General features: G+C 43.3%; 2 protein-coding genes across 2 annotated transcripts; one reads left to right on the top strand and one right to left on the bottom strand.

Moving 5' to 3' along the window:
* Window positions 1–1916: 1916 nt before the first annotated feature.
* On the bottom strand, window positions 1917–3401 carry LOC125536757 (60S ribosomal protein L38). The gene is made up of 3 exons (XM_048700012.1): window positions 3262–3401; window positions 2967–3150; window positions 1917–2152 (listed from the first exon to the last, which is right to left on the bottom strand). Exons 1-3 carry the CDS (start codon window positions 3262–3264, stop codon window positions 2130–2132), a joined length of 210 nt encoding a protein of 69 aa, XP_048555969.1. The 5' UTR covers window positions 3265–3401; the 3' UTR covers window positions 1917–2129.
* Window positions 3402–3551: 150 nt separating this feature from the next.
* Window positions 3552–8776, top strand: LOC125536756. The gene is made up of 3 exons (XM_048700011.1): window positions 3552–3863; window positions 5713–7094; window positions 8394–8776. Exons 1-2 carry the CDS (start codon window positions 3773–3775, stop codon window positions 7071–7073), a joined length of 1452 nt encoding a protein of 483 aa, XP_048555968.1. The 5' UTR covers window positions 3552–3772; the 3' UTR covers window positions 7074–7094; window positions 8394–8776.
* The last annotated feature ends 10484 nt before the right edge of the window (window positions 8777–19260 follow it).

Genomic DNA, 19260 nt, shown 5'->3' with positions numbered 1-19260 from the left:
TTCCTCTTGTTCCAAACGGGCCAGGAGACAAGCATAGTTAGAGAGGCCATTGCTCGTCTATTAGGATTGTGCAAGTCGGCTTGCTTCTCCCACCACTCCTTCACCGAGCCAGCAAGATGCCAAGTGGTGGTGTCCATGTGCACAAGTCCCAACTTGTCAATGAGCATCCTCCAAAGGCTAAGAGTGTAACGGCATTTGAAGAAAAGATGGGCGTCAGACTCTTGCTCCCTATTGCAAAGTTGGCAAAGGCCGCAGTTGGGCCAGCCGTGCCTGGCCAACCTGTCCGCAGTCCAAATCCGGTCTTGTAGAGCCAACCACGAGAAGAATTTAACTTTGGGTGAAGCCCAAGCTTTCCACACCATGAAATCCATAGGGGAGAGAATCAACCCAAGGAATTGAGCCTTGTAGGTAGAGAATGCTGAGTAAATCCCGTCGCTGGAGTGCTTCCAGGTGATATCATCCTCGGCATGCTCGTCAAGGTGGACCTCATTCACGAGCATCCAAAGGGAAAAGAACTCGTGAACGTGGGCAGCGGTGACGGCGTGTCAATCTTGACCTTTAGGATCCATGCATTCTTTTTAAGGGCCTCACTTACCTTTCAATTCTTTTTCGTGGAGGCACCGAAGATTAGCGGGGCGATGTCCTTGGGTTTGCGCCCAAGCAGCCAAGAAGAGTCCCAAAAAGGCGTTTTGGCACCATTTTCCAATAGTAATCGTGGTTGAGGCATAGAAAAAATCCAGGTCTTCCTCTGAGAATGGGTTACCAAGCCCCACCCAAAGCTTGCTGGGCTCCTTCCATTCAAACCATGGCCATCTCAGTCTCAAAGCACGGGCGAACTTGTCAGTGTTTAGTATCCCAAGGCCACCATACTCACGAGGACGACATACCACCTCCCAGTTGACCTTGCATTTGGCACCCGTCGTCTTATCCAAGCCAGACCACATAAACGCTCTCTCAATCTTGTTGAGGCTCCCTATTAGGGTCCATAAGAAACACCTACTACTCCTTTCAAAAAAAGAAAAACACCTACTACTACAGTCGAGTGATTATCCCATGCAGAGTTCACCCACATAGTAGTCTTACTGGCTACTCCCTCCATTTCTAAACATAAGTCTTGTAAAGATTCTACTATGAACTATGGAACAAAATGAGTCAATTTACACTTTAAAATGCACACACACACACACACACACACACACACACACATATATATATATATGTGCATCTATATACATTCATACGTGGGTTATAGTGAAATCTGGGTTATATATCCGTTTGCATCTATATACATTCATACGTGGGTTATAGTGAAATCTGGGTTATATATCCGTTTGCATCTATATACATTCATACGTGGGTCATAGTGAAATCTGAATTTAGAAACGAAGGGAGTATTATCAATGCATTGTTTCTCTCTGGCATACATAATAAAACCTGCCACCCATTCCACCCAGCCCAGAAGCAGACACGACAAAAGAAGTTGGTGTCGTAGAAGCTCTATGTAAATTGTTTCCAAGGGGTTGTCCGCCGCAAACACTCGCACTCTTGCAGCAATTTGCTGCCGTTGCAGCCGATCGATCTATCACTTCAGAAGTTGGATATACCATGTCCACCTTTGCACGAGTTTTACCTACTATCCTTTATCCTTTCTACTCCCTCCGTTCCTAAATACAAGTCTTTTTAGACATTTTAAATGGACAACAACATAAGAATATATGTAGACATATTTTAAAGTGTAGATTCACTCATTTTGCTTCATATATAATCACTTGTTGGAATCTCTACAAAGACTTACATTTGGGAACGGAGGGAGTAAATCTTATTGATTTGAGTTATGAAGATTAAGAGTGGCCAACCATGGGCCATGGCTGAAGAAAATGCAGAACATTCAGGAAAATAGTGAGATACTAAACCAATTTAGGATAAGATAATGGATCTCCTTCTCCAGCAAGTGAAAATAACACAAAAATCCTCACAGGTTCAACCACATAGCTCCCAACATTACATTCCAGTCTTGGGACATCAAAACTCTCTTAATGGGGGTAAACAAGGAGAGCCTGCTAACAGTTACTAAAGCAAGATGGATAGAACATTCCCGCTACTAGAAAAGGCATTGTCTGGCTTGATGCTTAAACCTCCTGGACGCTCAAACCTGCAAAGAGAACATGACATTTAGTAAGCATAACAATGGTTCCGAAATGGGCTACTGTATGCATAACAACGGATGTACCAGTTGAGCACATATTGGATACAAATCATAATGGCAGGATACAACCAAGGACAATGTAAACAATTCGAGCAGACATTCAAGTCATGGACAATCTGGCTCAGAACTTAGCAGTTCCTCAACATCAAATATTGTACTCGTGAGATTAACTTAGTTGTGTTCGCATTATGCAGTTATAATATCACTGGACCTAAGGGCAAATTATAACTAACAAGACAAGATAAAACATGACGAAGTGCTACACTGAATTGTGCAGTACTAAACTAGTGCAATGCCATTGCAGAGTAAGAGATAACTGATGGCGAACTGGCCACCACTGAGTGTCCAGCAGTAACATATGCAAACAGCCAAGATGCATCTATCTCAAACAATTGTGTAAAAGTAGCACATAAGCTGGAAAGTCAATAGCTTGCATCATATAGCAGGATGTCTATGATTATCCGAGAATTTTATTGCTCGCAGTGCAGATTATCGGAGATAAAATCAACACCTCCACAATGCCCTGTCACAAACAAATCGTTTCCACAAGCATATGTACTTACAGCATCTACACAGACCATTCAGGAACTTGCGTGCAGCAGTAACACTTCCTATGGGGAGCGTCAAATACGAATAATGGGATCTTTCACCAAACTATCTAGTGTAGCACCAGCAGGGGCGGTATGTAAGCAGCCAAACATCACAGATCAAACTTGTCGAGACCTAAAAAGGGGAGGATGTTGGGGCCACGAGGACGAACCTGGTGGGAGGGACTGCTTGAGCTTGTTGGCCTTGTCGGCGTCGAAGACGCAGAGCGTGTAGAGGTACCTGGAGCAGCGCACCTTGAACTTGACGGCGTCCTTCGTCCTCTTGATCCGCACCGACCGCGCGTCCTTCCGGCGCGCCGTCAGCAGGAAGTCCTTGATCTCGTGGATCTGCTTCGGCTGCGGAGCAACAACAAAGGACTCGTTACCACACCACGCAACTGCATCCGCTACGAAAGGAAGAGGCGTCCGCCGGAAACATCATCGTGGGGGGGGAGGAGAGAAGCTCACCATGGTGGACGACTGTGCGCACCCGAGGAGAAGGAGGAGGCGGCGGCGGGGGAAAGAGTAGGGGGAGGACGAGGAGACCCTGCTCGTCACATTTATACTGGAGGTGACCTAATAACCTCGGGCATCAGGCCCATGTACAGATGGGCCTGATGCCGGAAGTGAACGAGGCAAGAATGGATTTCGTTTTTTATCCTTTTCCATAACAGGCCGATATCAAACATAATCTCGTTGCGGGCCGAAACAAATTTCCGGGCTCTACCCCAACGCTGCGGCCTCCTTCCGCTCAGAAAGGGAAGAAAAAAAGACTCCGGAGCTTCCATCGCTCTTCAGTTCCGGCTTCCACCGCCGGCGCACGCGCACTGCACGACGCCGTGTGCTCTCCGTCCCCACCCCGACCCCCGATTCGCCGGTGAACCATAACCCTAGCCCCACCGCCCCTCTCGCCTTGCGCCCCCTCATCCCGCCGGGAGACCCTCACCGTCGCGCCGTGCCTAACCAGCTAGGTTGGTCCATGTCGGGGTCTCCTGTTGTTTCCCCTGTCGTTTCCCAAATTCCTTCCACCGACCAGTCGTCCCTTCTTCCTCCCGCCGTGCGCGAAGCAGGTATTTTGTTGTATTCTCATTATTATTCTCGCGGGATGCATATTTGTCCTTAATTTGGTCTCTCCGTTTAACTTTCTGCCATTGCTTCGTGCCGCAAAAATTGGCATTTTTAGATTACTGCATTGGTTGGGTTACTACTAAGTTAGCGTTCAATTACTTGCTGTCCTCACGAATCGGGGGATCGTTAGCTGCTGAATGCAGAACCTTGGGAATCCCCTGTTGGAAGCTTTGCGCCCATGTTTTTCTGAACTTCCACTGCTTCTCTTTCACTGAAACCTGACAAATTGGAGCATTATACCAGGTATTAAGTTTTAGCGTAGAGGGTGAGTGGACAATGATAAGGGGGTGTAAATACGGTAGCAAATCACCTGTAAAACGCAAGGGCATTCAGCAAGTCACCCATTCAGTAAAGGATATCTAGGCATTTCGAGATCAGTAGCCTAGGCCTACAGTACATAATCAACTGATTGCCCTCACCTTTCTAAGGATACCTAGGCATTCTGGATGATTGATGAAATTCAGGGACAGAGAGTGTAGTTGCCGAGTTGAAGAACTTTCTTGTCAGTAGCTTAGGTAGTTCTGTATTTTTGCTTGGGTGATGGTATTTAATAGTGCCTAGTGCAAGTAAAACCTAAGATGGAATAAGTGAAGCTTTCTCAATGAATATCTGATTTTATAATAACTTGTGTGGCCCATCAGTTGCATAAGCTCCTTGAAATGATTACTTTTCCTTCAACCTTTTTTTTTGATTCAGGTCCAGCGTTTTTTTGCCCTTGCTTGCATCTGGAACTGTCTTACATGTCCTGCAACTGTAGTCTAGCTTAGATTTGTTTGATCTTTTGATAAACCTTGACTTTTTGTGTGAGCTGTTATTGTTAGAGCATCTCCAAAGGTAAACTTGTTTGTCCTCTCTATTTTCCGCGTACACGTCTAGTCAAATAGGTAGGACACCATTGTACCATGGTATTCAACGGCCCTCCCTATTTGTCCACCCCCAATTTTTTTTCCAAATTTTCCAATTGCCTACACATACACTACACATCCATATTTCATCACATACGGCTAATTATACATAGTTCATCACGACATACACATACACTATTCGGCATTGAACAAATAACGACCACTAAAAGGAAACCATAGTTCAAGTGAATGGTGAAGTTTCTGAGGCGACTGCCGTCGTCGTTGTCGGTGCCTTCATCTTCATTGCCCCCAAGCTGGCCGTTGTTGTCTTCAAGGCCGAGGTTGTCATCATCGACATTGTCTGTGCCGGCGAGGGAAGCTTGCATTGCCTCCTCCATCTTCCTCTCTTCAATGGCGAGTCGCTTAGCTTCGTCCTCCTGCTCCGTGACCAAGGAGGCGGTTATGGCCACCGCGACTGCCAGATCCTCCTCCCCCTGGCCGGAGCGGTATTCCACTGTCTGCTGCTGAGGTGGCTGTCTGCCGGACGCCCCTACTTCTTCCCCAGTAGGGAAGAAATGGGGAGAAGTGGACACAATGGACAAATAAGGAGGAAGTGGGGGTCCTCATTGGAGAGTATTTCTATCCGCCCTGTCCGAAACGGACAAGTAGGGAAGAAGCAAGGCAACCTTTGGAGATGCCCTTACTATCTTCATTTTGCTATTTATGTTTAAGAGCTACCAGTTGTGCTGGCCCAGTGATAAACCTTGATACATATATTTGCAATGCATACAGTGTCAAGTTCATTTATGTCCTGGGTTTGTGCATTTTTATTTGTAGAAAACAAATGAATGTTGAAGCTTTTTTTTTGGTCATCTTCATCCCGGATTTACCATCAGCAAGTATTTCACATTCATGTTGAAGCATTACTCATTTCTCATCTTTGCAGATATGTCCCACCAATCAGACACATCATCCTGCTCGGATGATTCCGATGACAGCACTACCATTGACCCAACCGGCATATACACTATGGAAGATTTGATTTCTGAACAAAGCATCTTCCACAATTTGCTTGAGCAGATCAATGTGAAGATCCAGGCCAAAATTAAACCTCAGCAAGCTGGTGCATCTCGCCGCGGGAGTAGGAAGTACATAGTGAGAAATCGTGAAGAGGGCCATGAACAACTTGTGGCTGATTACTTCGCTGAGCATCCAACCTACACTGACGAACAGTTCCGTACAAGGTACAGGATGAGAAGGCCCCTCTTTCTACGTATAGTCCGTGCCTTGGGAGAGTGGTCTCCCTATTTCACAGAAAGGAGAGATGGCCTTAATCGTCAAGGACTCACACCTCTACAGAAGTGCACAGTAGCTATTCGCATATTAGCATTGGGTTCCCCCTCTGGCGTCACTGGCAAATACGTAGAAATTGGTTTCAGCACAGTAATGAACTGTTTGGAGCAGTTTGTGGATGGGGTGATCAACATGTTTGGTGAAGAATACTTGAGGAGCCCCACTAGTGTTGATATGCAGCGTCTTCTACAAATGGGTGAGACCCGTGGGTTCCCTGGTATGCTGGGAAGCATTGGCTGTATGCACTGGGAGTGGAAAAAATGCCCAGTTAAATGGGTGCGTCATCTTACTCACAGTGATCACGGTGTTGTTAATATCATTCTTGAAGCAGTTGCTTCACAAGACCTCTGGATATGGCACGCTTTCTTTGGTGTTGTTGGGTCTCACAGTGATATTACCATGCTGAATCAATCACATTTGTTCACCGATGTCTTGAAAGGTCAAGGTCCTCATGTGCAATTCTCCATCAACAGGAGGCAGTACAGTATGGGTTACTATCTTGCTGATGGTACATACCCAGAATGGCCTGTCTTCATTAAGGCGATGCCCCTCCCTCAAACTGAAAAGGATCAATTATTCGCACAATATCAAAAAGGAGCAAGGAATGATGTCCAACGAGCATTTAGACTCCTAGAATCACGTTTTCCCATCGTGCGTGGCCCAACAAAATTCTTCCAGAAGGCAACTCTAGGCAAAATCATGCAGGTTTGCATCATACTACATAACATGACACTTGAGGATGAGCAAGATAGGGCAAGTGCTTGTTTCGACTCGAATGAAATTTCAGAGAAACCGGTTGCTCCACTGTCAAACATTAAATATGGACCTACTGATCATTTTGCTGATTTACTTCGGAGAAATGCTAGTATTTGTGCAAACTCAACAGATAACCAACTCCGAAGAGATTTAATCGAGCATGTTTGGCAGCGATTTGGGCCATTTGGCGACACGTAAAACAACTAGTTCTAGTGTAAGGTGAGTTACATTGTCACGTAATTTTTTTGTACATGTAATTTTATGTTTCTCTTTTATAATTTCATTATCTTACTCCATTGGAAAATTAAATGTTTCAGTATCAGCACTTTGTTGAAATTCTAATAATATATTTTGTAATTGTGTGATATGTACCCAAATTTAGTTAAGTAGAGTTAATCATAACTTGCCATATTGAGTTCTTACCTCAGTTATTTTTGTTATGTGGCTAGGCAAACCTTTCCTGCTTACAATACAAAGTAATAAGTGACCCTTTTGAGTTACAGAAAAAAAAAATCAGTCAAAACATATGATATGGTGCTACCTTGATTTTCCTTTTTAACCATGTGTTACAGGAACCCAAAACGTTTAGTGGCACATGAGAGGTCTGTGTGCCATAAATTGTACCTGGCATCTATATAGGCAGATCTTCACAAAATCACAAGTAGAAGGGAAATCAGTGCCTCTTTACTCTTTAGTAATTGAATATCTATCAAAAAATAAGGTTTCACCATTTCAATATGTTAACATGAACACTATATATTATTTAATTATGGAAGAAATTCGTAAGCTTAGATGCAGTTGGCAATCATTTTGCCATCATTGTGTAATGAAGGCTGCAACGGATAGTAAGTCACTCTTCTGAAATATTTTGCCGTGAAGTTATACTCCCTCCGTTCCCAAATAATTGTCTTTCTAGCCATCTCAAATGGACTACAACATACGGATGTATGTAGACATGTTTTAGAGTGTAGATTCACTCATTTTGCTCCGTATGTAGTCACTTGTTGAAATCTCTAGAAAGACAATTATTTAGGAACGGAGGGAGTATTAAATATGGAGATCGCTGGAAGTTTTTGACTTACTTGCAGATCTGAAGGGTACCCCTCTGTAAAGAAATATAAGAGTGTTTAGATCACTACTTTAGTGATCTAAACGCTCTTATATTTCTTTAGGGTGGGAGTACATACTACTCCTGACTCCTGAAATTGTATGTTATGATAACCAAGAATTATTTTACTTTGCTTTGATCCTTTCATTATTGCAAAAATTGAATATTCTGCACTCCAAAGAATGGCATTGCCACCCATGTCACACAGATATTTAGGTCTTGGGGCCACATGTCGTTATGACATGGAGTGGGAAAGATCGAATTGCTATTATTTGGAGTGACAAAATATCCAGATTTCTCGTTAATCTGATCCAAAGGTTACAAGTTTAAAGAGGCACTTTCCTTGCACTTTCCATGCAAATGACACTAGTTGACGATTGTTATTCACTGCTACCGTCGCCACCTTGCAGGTGCCATAGCGCAGACTTGGACTTCCAGAATTGAAATATTTGTATCAGCTTAGAACAACGCAAGAATGAGTCATCTGCCAATAGTTTGCTGGAAGCCATCTTAGGCCCAGTTCTTTTGCAGAGAATCCCCAGATTCTGGCAAAAGAACTGGGCCTTAAGCTGCCATCCTTGAATGTGTTTTGCTTATCGTAGTTCTATACAAATTTGACTACAGGATTGACGTTGCAGCTGAATCAGCCGTTCCGGGGTAAGCTTGGTCCTGTTGACTACCGAGTGATTCTTATTCTCACGTGCAAGAAGCCAACAAGAGTTGAGTTTTATGTGTTTTATTCGGACTCTCAATTACTCCCTCCGTCCCACCCATAATATAAGAGCGTTTTTGACACTAGTAGTATCAAATACGCTCTTATATTATGGGACGGAGGGAGTAGATTCCATTTTGTATTGTCCTCTTCCATGTGAAAGCTCGCGTATACTCCTGACACATTTTGTCTCGTGTCAATCTTGCCTCAGACATCTTGATATCCCATGAAACCTAGAATTGCGATGGTGTATCTAGGGCACCGGGGCGTGTGGGGTATCTGTCCACCCAATCTTAGTAGCCTGATTGCATGTTTTGAAACTTTTTTTGAGTAAAATGTGGACACAAACACAACATCTATAGAACAATGTTGGGGATATCGCTTATCAGGAACTTATCGGTCGACCTACGATAAGGGGTAAATCGGCTAGTTTATCGGCATATCGCCCGGTTTATCGCCATATCGGTTGATTTATCGGCCGATTTATCTTATCGGTCAGATCACGATAAGCGATAAATCGGCCGATTTATCGGAATATCGGAAGATATCTTGAACGGTGCTATAGAACATGCTTACACACCTATTTGACCAATCTAAGCGACACATTTGAAGATAATTACACGAACACAGATGATAATTAGAGTGGCGGAAGTATTTGGCACATGACGATTCATGTCTGGTTTAGTTACAATACTTGCTTTGAACGACACTCATCAGGAAAATGACGCAAGCAAACACTGATTTGATCTCATTATACAAAAAATCGGATGGCAAAGTGTCAGTGTGCATAGTAGTGCTCGTGGTGCGGAACTAGGGTAGATTAACCTGAACCTATGGATAAAGTACAATAGGTGTTTTGTGCTCTACACTTCTACTGGGCAAGATCTTGCGAGGCGGCTAGATTCTTGATATGAGCTTCATGAATTGGCTACTATTTCATTGTCGTTTCCTTATTGTTTGCATGATACACCTCAAGAATCGCCACATCAAGCGCCAAGATGATGAGTACATGGTGATCGACAAGTTTAACTTCACCAAGGTCTTTGATCTACCTCCTTACTATGGACCATGGTGATACGGTTTAGCACCAAGGATGTCTCTTTTTCAAGTGTGGGGAGATGATGTGGGGCATCCTATGAACATCATCATAATAAGTGTCCCATCATTGAGTGACATGCGTACTATGAATACGAAGATAAATCTTCTCCTTTATGCGTGTCTACTTGCCACTTTTGAGGATGGTATGTTTTTTACAGCAAAACTTTCGATATGTTTATGGCAGTACAAAGAACATCAGATATAACAAAAATTACATCCAGATTCGTAGACCACCTATCGATAACTATAAGCACTGAAGCGAACCGAAGACACGCCGCTATCATCACCCCTGTTGTAGTAGATAGTTGGGAAGTCCGTGTGCTAAGGCCCCACAGGACAACACACAAGAATAGCAACCATTGCCGATGAAGAGAAAGCATAGATCAGAAGTATCCAACATGTAGACACACGAACGTAGCCGAACGAAGATCGGGTCCAAGTAGATCCACCGAAGACAAACGTCGATCAAATCCCGTGAGACCCACCGACGACACATCTTCACAACCCCTCCAACGACCCTAGACACACCACCGAGACTGTGGCTAGGCAGGAGAATCGTATTCCATCTTCATGGAGCCACCATAACCCCGCCTTCCTGAGCAGAACATAAACCCTAAATGGACACAAAAAGACACTAAAAAATGGAGCAGGAGTCCTCCGCCGGCAAGGGTCGAGATCCACCACGCCTCTAAGGCCTAAGGCCACATGAGACGAGGTAGACTTGTGGTGTCTCCGGAAGGATGCGAGGAACCCTAGTGGCCCTTGACTCTAGAGCACAAGCGAAGGGGCACCTTACTACTTGACACTCTTACCCTTTTGCACCTTCGGGTTTGAGTTGAATGTACAACGTAGGAGGTCAAGCACAAGAAAGTATCTACAACACCCGTGAGAGAATCATGGAAACAGAAGAAGAAGAAGCACGCACCGAAGAAGGCAAGGATGCGCCCTAGCCAGGCGCGCGGACATTCCAACCAGATTGACTCAGAGCCTCTAGGTCCAAGCCGAGAGCACCCTGGGGATCTCTTGGAGACTCCAATCTGCAAGCTTTAACATAGGCCATGCCAACTGGCTGGAGCCTTTGAACCTTTTCCCCAGGACACTCCTGCCCCTAGAGCAACATCTTCGCCCATCGACTGCGCTAAGTCGACTCGTGCTCAACCCAGCAGTCGGATCCTCCGAGTTAAATCACCAGGAGCCTCTAGGACACTACCTACACATAGCTTTCTGACCACTAGCCTATGTATCTTCCCTTCCCACTTACCCCTATACACTCCATCCCCACCTCCTTTCTAGGGGAACCTAAGATTAAAAACCGAAAACATAGAGCTTAGCTCAACTATCCCCTCCCCTTGTTGGATCTCCCTTGTGCAGAAGGATCCTCAATGCAAGGCCACCTCAATAAGTGAAGACTCCATTGGAGTTCAAGGCCACTTTGCGAGGTGAAGACTCTAATAAGTGCAAACACCTCCACTTGTGGAGAATATTCCTCTTTAGAATTCAAGCCCCAATCTCTTAGATTTGGAATGAACAATCTTTATCATTGTACCCTTTCGCTTTGGATGTTGTTGGATCTATAAGACGTATTGTATGGATTCTTGGTTATGAGATGTGTATGTTGGCTGTGTTCCATTCCCCTTTGCCCCCCCCCCCTGTTTGCCTTGTGCATTCCATTTAAGTCTTTCGCCCCATCCTCATTTCCCCATTCTTCCTTGGACACACCTCCAATTCATGAAGATAAGTCCACCCCCACGGTTCGCCCCTATCGGAGGTCCTCTTGATTTACCCTTTGGAGGGTATTTGCACAACGACGTTATGGAACCGCCATATTATCCTCAGATCTTTCAGAGTTACGTATCTCAAAGAATCAATAAATGGTGTAGGGGTTAGATTTAAGCATCCAGAAAGGGCTCTGAAAGATTGTGGATGTCGCCTAGAGGGGGGGGGGGTGAATAGGCGTTTTAAAATAATTTACAATTTAGGCTTGAACAAATGCGGAATAAACCTAGCGGTTAATTTGTCAAGCACAAAACCTAAAACAAATAGGCTCACCTATGTGCACCAACAACTTATGCTAAGAAAGATAAGCAACTATGTGATAGCAAGATATATGACAAGAAACAATATGGCTATCACAAAGTAAAGTGCATAAGTAAAGAGCTCGGGTAAGAGATAACCGAGGCACGCGGAGACGAGAAGTATCCCGAAGTTCACACCCTTGCGGATGCTAATCTCCGTTTGGAGCGGTGTGGAGGCACAATGCTCCCCAAGAAGCCACTTGGGCCACCGTAATCTCCTCACGCCCTCGCACAATGCAAGATGCCGTGATTCCACTAAGGGACCCTTGAGGGCGGTCACCGAACCCGTACAAATGGCAACCGTTGGGGCGGTCACCGAACCCGTACACTTTGGAAACCCTTGGGGGCGGTCACCGGTACCCGTCAAATTGCTCGGGGCGATCTCCACAACCTAATTGGAGACCCCGACGCTTGCCCGGAGCTTTACACCATAATGATTGAGCTTCGAACACCACCAACCGTCTAGGGCGCCCAAGCACCCAGGAGGAACAAGCTCAAGGGTACCAAGCACCCAAGAGTAATAAGCTTCTCAACTTGTAACTTCCACGTATCACCGTGGAGAACTCAAACCGATGCACCAAATGCAATGGCAAGGGCACACGGAGTGCCCAAGTCCTTCTCTCTCAAATCCCACCGAAGCAACTAATGCTAGGGAGGAAAATGAGAGGAAGAACAAGAAGGAGAACACCAAGAACTCCAAGATCTAGATCCAAGGGGTTCCCCTCACATAGAGGAGAAAGTGATTGGTGGAAATGTGGATCTAGATCTCCTCTCTCTTTTCCCTCAAAAACTAGCAAGAATCCATGGAGGGATTGAGAGTTAGCAAGCTCAAAGAAGGTCAACAATGGGGGCAAAAACGAGTTCAAGAGATAGGGAACCATTGGGGAAGAAGACCCCCTTAAATAGGTCCCCACGAATCTGCCCGTTATGTACAGAATAACATAGGAGCGGTACAACCTCTATGAGCACCGGTACAACCGGTAACAGGCAATAAGCGGTACAACCGGCCCACAACCGCCCAACAACCGCACCACAACAGAGACCAGTCCGGTGGTAGAGCGGTACATGACCGGTACAACCTCCGGACCAATTCTGGAGCGGTACAACCGCTCCAAACACCGGTTGTACCGGTCAAGCGGTACAACCTCTCCATGGGGCGGTACAACCTCTCTGTGTAAAACAGGCAATATCAAAACAGCCACAACTTTCGCATACGAGCTCCGAATTCAACGAAACCAAGTTTGTTGGAAAGCTAACGACAAGGGCTAACACAATCTTGAGAGAAATAACAATAAGAAGCAAATGAGAAAAGGACCATAATAAAATGGTGAGAACCCTTCCTCGGAAAGACCGGTAAAACCTCCAACACCGAAAACATCATAGAAGATGCATGCGAACTCCGTTTTCGATGAACTCAAGCTTGTCATCAAGATGACCATAAGCTCTAAGACTCACAAATGGAACCAAACAAGAACCAAGAAAGATGATGCAAGGATGCAATGGTTTGAGCTCTCGACTAATGATACGATCAAGCTACTCCCTAGAGAGCCCCCCTTGATAGTACGACATCGATCCTACAACCCGGTCTCCCAACTACCACTATGAGACCGGTAAAATAGAAAACCTATCAAGGGCAAACCTTTGCCTTGCACATAGTCCACTTGAGCTAGATGATGACGATCTTGACTTCCTCAAGTTGGACCACCTTTCTTGATTGTGTTGGCTCGATGAAGACTAGTTGATTGCTCCCCCATACTCCACTATGGGTGAGCCACTCTTTGGCACATCTTCACAATTCCATTGACACCACAATGGACAGGCAAGCTTCAAGCTTGATTGCTCCCCCATACTCCATTATGGGTGAGCCACTCTTCGAGTTGCTCCACTTGAACTTGCACACTGCAAACTTGATGACGATCACCACTTGATGTCATCCTCCATGGGTTGTATGAGATCTTCCTCTTGACGCAGGACCATGGAAACATACCTAACCCCACAAAGAACTCTCACGTAGACCATGGGTTAGTACACAAAGCGTAATGGACAATGCTTACCATACCATGGGATCACTTGATCCCTCTCGATACTTCTTCTACGCTTTGTGAGTTGATCAACTTGATTCACTCTTGACTTAGTCTTGATCAACATTGAATCTTTCCAAATCTCTTCATGTGGATGATGTATTGAAGGTAAACATGAATGATCACACAATCTTCTTCTTCAAGACATGCTTGCAATAAGCTCAACTCACACATGACCAATCTTTGGATAATTCCTTGAAAAGCACTTTGGCCATCTCATAAACTCCTTGAAACCAACACATGGCCTTCAAGACAATCCTATGGACAAATCCTTCAAATATAACTCAAGGCAACCGTTAGTCCATAGAGATTGTCATCAATTACCAAAACCACACATGGGGGCATCGCATGTCCTTTCAATCTCCCCCATTTTGGTAATTGATGACAATCACTTTCAAGAGAGTTTATATAAGGAATTATTTATCACCATGCAATGCAACAACCAATAATGCATGTGTATGAGATGCAAATGCTTAGGTACAAAACCAAAGCAAGAAGAAAAAAAACTCTCTAAACTTATCCACAAAACTCTCTGAAACTTCTCCCCCATTGGCATCGATTGCCAAAATGGGTGAAAAGCTTAGAAGGCCAATATAAATTGTGGTCCTCCATAAATTGTGTATTTCTCAACAAGTGAGTGAAATGCAACACACATGTCCAACGGTAAATACTTGGAGGAAGACAAACTATATTGAGGCCCAAAGATTGCAAAAGGAAGATATGCCACAAAGACATAATCAAAGAGAGAAACAAGCAATCAAGCAATCAAAAGATACCAATTGAACCAACTAGGACAATGATCCTACGAGCCACATGAATAAAGGATATTATGATAAGAGCGGAGCAGTGTTCTTAAAGAAACTAGAGAAGCTCCCCATGATTTGTGCACATCAAGAATTTTTGTATTTGGATACAAAGTGCACAAAATAGGATCATAGCTCCCCCAAAATCAATAGAAACTTACAACAAGTGCAAGAGAGCATATAGGAAACTAAGCCTAGTACTTGCAACAAACACATGGTTGAGCAACAAGTAAGAGAGGCAACTTAAGAGTGGGCTCAACCAAAAATATGTGTGTGAGTCAAAGCAATGCACTTGAGAAGACTAATGTACAGAAGGGCATTAAGCATCAATAAAGTCTTCAAAGAATGAGGCACACGGTGCAAGGCCTATCATTCCCACACACAACTAGCAAATGGGTTCACAAGCTTACTAATAAGCAAATAGAGAACCTATGCTTGTGACAACCCGCGGTGAAGATAGAAGATGAAAGGCGCATCAAGATGAGGGATGCCAATTAAGATGGCAAAAACCTCGTAAATATAAGAATGAGGAAAATAATCTTCACCACACAAGAGCGCATCAAGATGCAACGAGATACGACACACACTCAAGGCAAAAGCTTTCACGGAGCCACCAAAGAAATAACAAAAGAGAGACAAGGTGGACATGAAAGAAAGGATATCATCTAGATGTAATTTCTCTCAAGTGTATAAGGTTCTAGGTAGACGAAATCATGATGATATATATCTACAAAGAAGGATGTACACCCGAAATAGTTACAACATGAAGGAACAAGGTATCCAAAAGGAAGTCATACGTATACCAACAAGATATTTGCTTGAGAGCATAACACAAGGCTAGATATGGTCTTATTGCATATAAATGAATTCCAACCACACGAACATCAAAGACATCACAACTAGCAACAAGACATCAATGTTGGGATGCTTTGAGAAAGGAAACAAGTATCACAAGAGAGAATGGATAACATGCCATGATACAACCTACGAAAGGTTGATGCAAGAAATGTGTGCATGAAGTAGATTATGATACTTGTTACCGAGATACCATTGGATGGATGTAGTAGATACCAATTAAAGGTAGATAGTAGTTCATTAATCATCATAGCTTGATTCCAATAAGCACATGGTGACACCACCTTCCTTGTGAGTGAGCCGAGCATCCAATGCATCTCCACTTGTTCCTAGAACAATAACACAAACAAAATGGTACCCAAACTCATTGGGACCAAAGAGTTAGAAAACCAACAACACATAGGACAAACTCCACATAAATATGTGCATATAGATATGAAAATGAATTTCATGCACATCTCATCCAATTTGAGACTTGGTGGAGTTCCCCCTATATATTGGGTCAAAGAAAGAAAGCATGCCAAAGAAACTACAAGAAGTAAATATGCATGCTCAAGACTTTCAAGAACCGAGACCAAAAGACAAAGAAATACCAAGCGAAGAAAAGATACCAAATGAATAAATCATCACTTGGAGGATATCCAAAAAGATACATCAAGGAATGAGATATCCATTGATACACTCAAAAAGAAAGATGTCAAACTCCCAAAATAGAGGATGGTTCCAAACAAACCAAGTGCTCTACAAAGTTTCATGATGGCAGAAAGTACCAAAAAGAAACGGTTTGCATTCCACCAACACACACTTGATAAGGATCACAAGGTGAGCATTCTAAGAAGAATAGGATAGCCCCCCCAAGCATTGTGCATTATAGAGAACTTGCATTTGAATACAAAAAGCACAAGATGGGATCACCACTTTCACTATATCTATACAAACACTAGACAAGCTCAAGTAAATAACAAGATCCACATGGAATACAATGGGAGTTGACACAATCCTAGGCAAGCGATAAAGCAAATAAAAGCAAAGGCCAATGTAAAGATGATCAATAATTTCTACCACACATAAGTGAGTACCAATTGTCAAAAGACAAGAAGTATTTGGAAATAATTCCTGGTGGTAGATAGCAAGGATATCCGACATCATCTTCACACCAAATAAAAAGCAAATTGCAACTTGTAGAGCTCACATGCCACCTAGGAACAAGATAATTTACAATATCAATTCTAGGTGATAATATCTCGAATGTACACATTTTCTAGGCTAGTAATGTACACATAGCATATTACTCCCCCATAATGTGATACCAATAAAAGATAAACAAGAGGTAAAAAAACGATCCAATAAGAGATAATTAATGGACAATTTAGAATTTGAATTTGTCATGAGAAGACATACCACATAGCGACTAGATAAGCTTGCAATATCAATTCTAAGTGGTATTCCCCATGTACCCACCTTTATAGGATTATGAAGTGCACAAAGCACATAATTCCCCCATAATGGGATATTCCATTAATCTCTCACAAGAGCCAACTAAGAAATAAACAAGATGCAAAAGGCTCAACGCATGACACACACGTACATGATGTGCAAACCAACACACACATACTTGATTGCTCAAGATAATCAAGTTGGAAGCACAACATATACAAACACATGCAAGGAACAAAGCCAAACATGCAAAGGTGCAAGTAACTTTCAATGTAAACAATTTAAGCACGACTTACCGCAAGGAGGAACATTGGATATAAGATAGAAACTTGATAATCTGAATGACTTGGCTTGAGACAATAAGAATGATGAAGTCCCCTTAATTCTTCATAATGTAGCCAAGTCTCCAATGACCTCCAACATCACCTATTGATCAAGTTTGAGCTTGTTGGTCCCCAACCAAGTTGGGTCCTAAGAGGTTAGTCACAATAGGCTTGGCTACCCAAATGGTTCTTTGCTTCAAACCACTTTGAGTACCAACAAACTTGGCAACCACATTGCCAACCTTATCCTTCCCAAGAGAATAGACATCATCAATAATAATTGGGTTGGATAAGTTACCACTGGTGCATGAAGAAGCGAGGTGACCTTTCTCGCGACATAGGTAGCAACATCTACTCTTCACTTTCTTCTCACTTGATTTCTCAACTTGAGAAGCATAAGCTTGAGTCTTCTTGGGAAGAGGCTTTTCTTCAACTTGAGGTTGAGAATGAGAGTGAACTTGTGGCCGCTTTCCTTGTTGCTTGTCACTAATGGGCTTCTTCTTCAATGGGCAAGATCTAACATGATGCCCTTCTACTTTGCACTTGAAGCAAACAATCTTGGCCGAATTCTTGACTTGTTCTTGGCCCTTCTTTTTGTTCACCTTGGACTTCTTCTTCTTGTTGGAGTTGAATCCAAGTCCACCTTTGTCATTGTGGGATTTTTGCACACTCAAGATATTGTTGAGTGTGAATTTCCCTTCATGACTCTTTTCCAAGTCTTTCTTCAAAGAAGTGACTTGGGCCTTGAGCTCTTTGATTTCCTCTACATGGTTAGTCTCAACACAAGTACTAGAGGAAGTATAAGCTTCATCCTTAGAGCAACAAGGCAAGGAAAGCAATTCATCACAAGATGTACCAACATTGTGAGTAGATGAATTACTAGGACTAGCACATGGCAACATAGCATTTTGACTAGAAGTAGTGCTAGTATCCACATGAGGCTCACTAGATGTTACCTTAGCAAGCATGGCCTCATGAGCTATCTTTAGCACATTATGGGATACTATAAGATCATCATGAGAGCTTGAGATCTTTTCATGGCTTTCTTCCAATTTCCCATAATTGATAGATAGCAACTCAAGTTGAGCCCATAGCTCAACGTTCTCCTTCAAAATGGATGCTTCACAAGTAATAGAGTTAGTAGCACAAGCATCATCATTAACAACAATAGGAGAGGACAACTTGGCAAGCTCTTTTAAATAAGAAGCTTCAAGTTGATCATGAGACTCGGTGAGTTTGATGAGCTCACCCTTGATGACCCTTGAGCCATTTTCAAGGTGCTCAAAATCCTCAAGGAGTCTAGCATGAGCAACTTCAAGCTTAGCATTTTTAGTTTCAAAAACATTGGCCACCTCAAGAGCTCTATCACGAGATTCCTTCACTCTAGATAATTCTAGAGCAAAAGTCTCCTCAAGAGATTCCTTGGTGGTTTGTTCAAGTTCAAGAGCTTGAGAGAGGTCCGCAATCTCATTAGCGTAATCACGCTCATGACCTTCCATTTTATCAATGGTGACCTCATGCTCCTCAAGATGAGATTCCAACTCATCAATATATTTCTTGCCCTCAATTGCAATAGACATGATTTCCATGAAGTTGGAACGAGCAATTTTATTCTTAAGAAGAGCTTTAAAAATCATTTCCCCCTTAATTTTTAAGGAGGCAACATCATCATTCTCTTCATCATAATCAACATCATCATCACTCTTGCCATCATCAATATCATCACAAGATATATTGGGATTCAAAGTGGGAGATACCTTTGAAGCCTTGGCCATAAGGCAGAATGCAATAGATGGTGATGTAGGATCCCTTGAAGCACCATTCAAGACCACATCTTGTTCCATGGAGTGTTGTGTTTCCTCTACATTGTTAGCATAACAATTCGAGGAAATA

This window comes from Triticum urartu, chromosome 2, assembly GCF_003073215.2.
Source record: "Triticum urartu cultivar G1812 chromosome 2, Tu2.1, whole genome shotgun sequence".
Taxonomy (NCBI): domain Eukaryota; kingdom Viridiplantae; phylum Streptophyta; class Magnoliopsida; order Poales; family Poaceae; genus Triticum; species Triticum urartu.
The sequence above is the reverse complement of the archived record's forward strand: the minus strand, read 5'-3'. Positions and strand labels throughout refer to the sequence as shown.